General features: G+C 34.9%; 1 protein-coding gene across 1 annotated transcript; it reads right to left on the reverse strand.

Annotated features, from left to right (window-relative positions):
• Positions 1 to 463: 463 nt before the first annotated feature.
• LOC106107900 (astacin-like metalloprotease toxin 5) lies at positions 464 to 3547 on the reverse strand. The gene is made up of 6 exons (XM_013288914.1): positions 3399 to 3547; positions 2915 to 3127; positions 2588 to 2697; positions 1469 to 1679; positions 796 to 932; positions 464 to 674 (listed from the first exon to the last, which is right to left on the reverse strand). Exons 1-6 carry the CDS (start codon positions 3514 to 3516, stop codon positions 507 to 509), a joined length of 957 nt encoding a protein of 318 aa, XP_013144368.1. The 5' UTR covers positions 3517 to 3547; the 3' UTR covers positions 464 to 506.
• Positions 3548 to 4553: the final 1006 nt, after the last annotated feature.

The following is a 4553-nucleotide window of genomic DNA, read 5'->3' on the forward strand; positions in this document are numbered from 1 at the left end:
GATAGATAACAAGGCAGCTATCTATTGTGTATGTTTTGTATAAAAACGGTGAATTAGTATTAGAGATATTTTCAAATATTTCACAAAATATGCGTAAAGTTATTCAGTAATCGAAATAATTAATGATTTTTCATATGTTATCAGAACTAACAAAGATAAGATTTGAACATAAATTGCAGCTTACAAAGTCACTATGTTTTGTCTATTTACAAATATTGAATTAAAGTTTATAAATCGAACGAAAAATATGCAATATAAATTAAAGTAAGTTATCGTTATGCAGAATTACATAAATATAATGGACCCATTTTTTGTCTTTTCACCGTTGGCTTTACAGCCAAAACGGTATAATGCTAACTTTGTTTCATGCGTAATCCTTTACTTTCTTAGCTCATTATCCTAGTCATAGAGTATTTCAGGCATTGTCAAAGATTAGTTAATTAAGGAGACAAAGAAAGGCCAGTTTAAGAAAAATCGTTTATTACTAAAATCCTTTAGTCATCCATTTATTCATCATATGGGACCTCTTGACCTTCTTCGACGAAGTTAACTTTCTGCTCCTCTAACTCAGGATTGTCTTTAGACCATCCATTGGGACAATTGTAGTGTCTTCTCGTTCTAAGCCAGTCGTATTCAGTTACGTATTCTTGCTGACCCATCACACCTTCGAAACTCTGTAAATATAGCATACAAAGATCTTAAATAAACACAACTAGTTAGATACCGTTCTATCTAAGCAACACTTCAAGGATTTTTCCTGGGGCCTATAATGTAAACAAGATAAATAATATTTACCCTTATTGGTACGATAGTCGGCTCTCCGTTCGTGCTAAATCCGTACGGTCCATAGTGCATACAACTTGTGTATTCGTAAGGCAAGCCCATGTTGTGTACGATGTTTCTGTCGTAATGCTCGAAGTTGTGCTCCATACCTGAAATATTAACACATTATGTAACCGTAAACAAAAGATCGAAATCGCACAACACAAAGTATACATCACACGTCGAGAGGTAAGGGACCAGTCTCTCCTAGACCTAACTAGATCGGATAGGATCGCCCTCGGAAGTGCATTTGTACCTTTCACGAGATTTAAATATTTTATTGTAGAGCTAAAATTATCGGTGGCTCATTGGTTTAATCACTTGACTTGTAATCTACAGGTCTTGGGTTCGGATCCCGTCATAGACCAATATGATGTTCGATTTTTAGGAATTTTTATATGCACATAAAATACCCGACGGACGTTCTTACGGTGAAGGAAAACTTCATGATGCAATATGCACATATCGACAAAGAAGAAAGGTATATGTAAAGTGAATCAACCCGCAGTGGGCCAGCGTTGTTGATTAAGGCCTAGTCACCCTAACTTATGGCTCCGAGCCCCTCAGTGGAAACGTGATGATATTTTTATTTCCTTACATCATTTCTGACATGATTGATATCTGTATTAAATACTTTTACAATTACCTGGCCAAATATTATCCCACATAATACGGACGTAGTCATCACGGTTGTAAGTAGACTGCATATGGAAGAAGCCGATGATGTGCAGCCATTCATGGACGATCGTTGTATGTCTGAAGCAGCCCTGACCGGGACTGTTACGGGCCAGATTGAAGATGTGTAACCCACGGTCGTGCCAGTAGCCAACGTTAGCGTAGCAGCCGTCGGGACGACCCTAAGGAACAATTTTTTTCAAATAACTAATGAAAAAAAGGGAAAATTTTTTAAAATTATTGTGGGATAATAGTATTAGGATATAATGACACTTTGTGAGAAAATCTGTGGGAATTGGGTAAAAAACTAGTTATCATTATATTGTTTTTTTATTCCCAGTACATCCGATCCTTTCTCTCTATTAGTGCTCGTTTATAAGTATGCTTGTACTCATGATGTTTTCACTAATTACTTGAGTATTTACAATAAAAAGCAGAAGAGGTATTTACAAAAAGAATTATCAATTTAACCTTGTGATTAAAAAAAATTGATTGCGATTAGATTTTTTAAATCTTAAATCACAACTTGTTATCAATAACATTATTAATATTGTTTAATATTACAATAACAGTAATAATGATAATTGTAATTAAAGGATTAGATTTGTTTGCGACGTGATTTATAGCTATGATGGAGTGTAATTGTAAAAATATACGGCTGTAAGTTGAATAACATACTAATAGCGCCCAAACCTTTACCAAATCTAGTTACCATCGGTTAGCGACGTCTATGATCCAAAAATAATTTTACAGTATTATTATTCTCTTAAGTTCCTTACAATAAGAAATGTTTGTAACCAGATAATTGTTTAGCCATAAGCATTAAGTTTTCTAGACACTACTCCGAATGAAAATAGAGTTGTAATCTTATTTCTTACTAATATTATAAATGCGAAAGTTTAGACGGATGGATGGATGGATGTTTATTAAAGTTTGTAGCCTAAACGGTTGAACGGATCTGGATGAAATTTGGCATACACGTAGATGATAGTCTGGAAGAATACATAGGTTACATATTTTTGCTTTTCTAAATAGCACGCTGACGAAGTCCCGGGCAAAACTAGTGGGATATATTAGAACAGAATCTTACCGTAAGTTTAACGTAGTTGAATTCTCCGGGACGTCGCTCACGGAATTTCAGACAAGTATTTTGTTCGATGTCTCTGATAGAGACCATGATTGCTTCTTTCTGTTCATCGTCTAAAAAGTAGAAAGTTGTTAATGAAATAATTAAGTCGCAGTATTTTTATTTGATTATTAGAAGATTAGACTTCTCCAACATTGGCATTTCGATACAATCACTGTTTCCGGTTTTAAGTATATTAGGATCATCATCAGCTTAGTATAGGACCCTGAGGAGCTCAGAGTCTACCTTAAATGAGTAGTGACTATAAGTATGAAGTATGTAAAAACTGACTGAATTCTCCTTCTCCGAACTCATACACAATGGTGTCTTGTGGCCACTTAGTGCCAGGCCAGATGTAAGCGTTCCTCGCGCCTGAGTACTGCTGCACTAGCGCCTCCACCTGCCAGTCATCTAGTATGATATCTCCCTCGAACTTGCCGCTGTTCTCCCACGCGCTTGCCTTAGGGTTCGCCAACATGCGTTCCGATAGACGCACTCCATGCTCTAAAAATATATTTTATCTATAAATGTTTCAGTATATTGTAATTCCATTGCCATCTGTCTCTGCCAAAGGGGCAAATAGGATTAAGACTAAGAAACTACTAACGCCATCTATGATTGATATTGTTAACTAAATAAAATTATAAATTACACCTTCAATTAGAGAAGATAGGATGGTATTAGGCATAATTATGAAAAACGTAAAATTAGATTTTCCACCTAAATATTTCTATAAAGGAACAATTTCAATACTTAAATGTTTTATTTTATTTACCTGTGCGACTCTGTTCCAAGAAATTCCTGAATGATTCTATTTGCTCCCTGGTCTTCGTGACTGGTGGGCTGCAAACAGCTAGTCCCACCAGAAACAGAACATAACTTAGTTTCAACATTTTTCTGTTTACCAAATATTTGTTCCCATTTTGTATTTATATGCGCACGTAGTTTGATAAAATAATTTGATTAATTAGCTTCAGATAATTGAATTAATATGATAATAAGATTAAAATTTTAATTCAAATCCATACTGTCAAGTGTTTGTACTTTATCCGTCTATTCCGTTAAAAGTCGACATTACTTAAAAAAAAAAATATGCAACTAAAAACAGTGGGTAAAAAGAAATGTAATTGAGAATCATCTTATTTGAAGTAGTTATTAAAATCTATGAATCTAGAAAACCAAGGAATCTTTGGTTTAAAGGCAGTGTTGATACCAAATAATTAATCCTATATGAAGTTGTGTCTTACTTATTTAAGTTCAATAACTTACTATATATACTCGTATATTACTATATCATAATCAAATTGATTACCAATAATATGATTATAACAATGTAAAACCTAACAAAAATGCATAATAAAAGTTATTGTTATATGAGTAGAAACCAATCCATTTCATTTATACAATCCTTTGTAATGAGCCCAAAGCATTGCTTCCATCTTATAAACAATTTATACGCGGAAAGACAAATCAAATACGGCACCAAGTGGCAGGTAGCAACATAAGCGTCGTCAAGAGGGGGCAGATGCCCGTATCTTTTATCATCGACCTCCCCCTCCGTATCGACTGGCGACGCCAATAGGTAGCACAACACTATCGTAAGAAAACAACACGTCACTTCAAGTATTTTATTTTAACGGCCATCATTTAGTCATAAAATTAAGCATTTTATTCTCAGGCTTCATTGATAAAGCTTACTTTCACCTCCTCCCTTGCCTCCGGCTTTTTGGCTGGACATTTGTAAAATCTTCTGACTCTAAGCCAATCGTTTTCAGTCACGTATTCCTGCTGACCCATTACACCTTCGAAACGCTGAAAATACAAATGTTTAAAATCGTAATCTAAAACATGTTTTCGGAAGTTTCAATTTTAGTTCCGGCCGAAACAGAGAGCAGGACCGAATTTCGGTTTCGGCTAAAATCAGTTTCGG

Source organism: Papilio polytes, unplaced genomic scaffold (genome assembly GCF_000836215.1).
Source record: "Papilio polytes unplaced genomic scaffold, Ppol_1.0 DF821845.1, whole genome shotgun sequence".
Lineage (NCBI taxonomy): Eukaryota > Metazoa > Arthropoda > Insecta > Lepidoptera > Papilionidae > Papilio > Papilio polytes.

What these genes read in the sequence shown, in the direction of transcription:
- LOC106107900 (XM_013288914.1), bottom strand. Translation starts at nt 3,516, where the DNA reads ATGTTGAAACTAAGTTATGTTCTGTTTCTGGTGGGACTAGCTGTTTGC. An exon ending in GTTCGGAGAAGGAGAATTCA is followed by an intron (nt 2,698 to 2,914) that starts GTCAGTTTTTAC and finishes TCTACTTTTTAG; the next exon opens with ACGATGAACAGAAAGAAGCA. An exon ending in TCAACTACGTTAAACTTACG is followed by an intron (nt 1,680 to 2,587) that starts GTAAGATTCTGT and finishes ATTGTTCCTTAG; the next exon opens with GGTCGTCCCGACGGCTGCTA.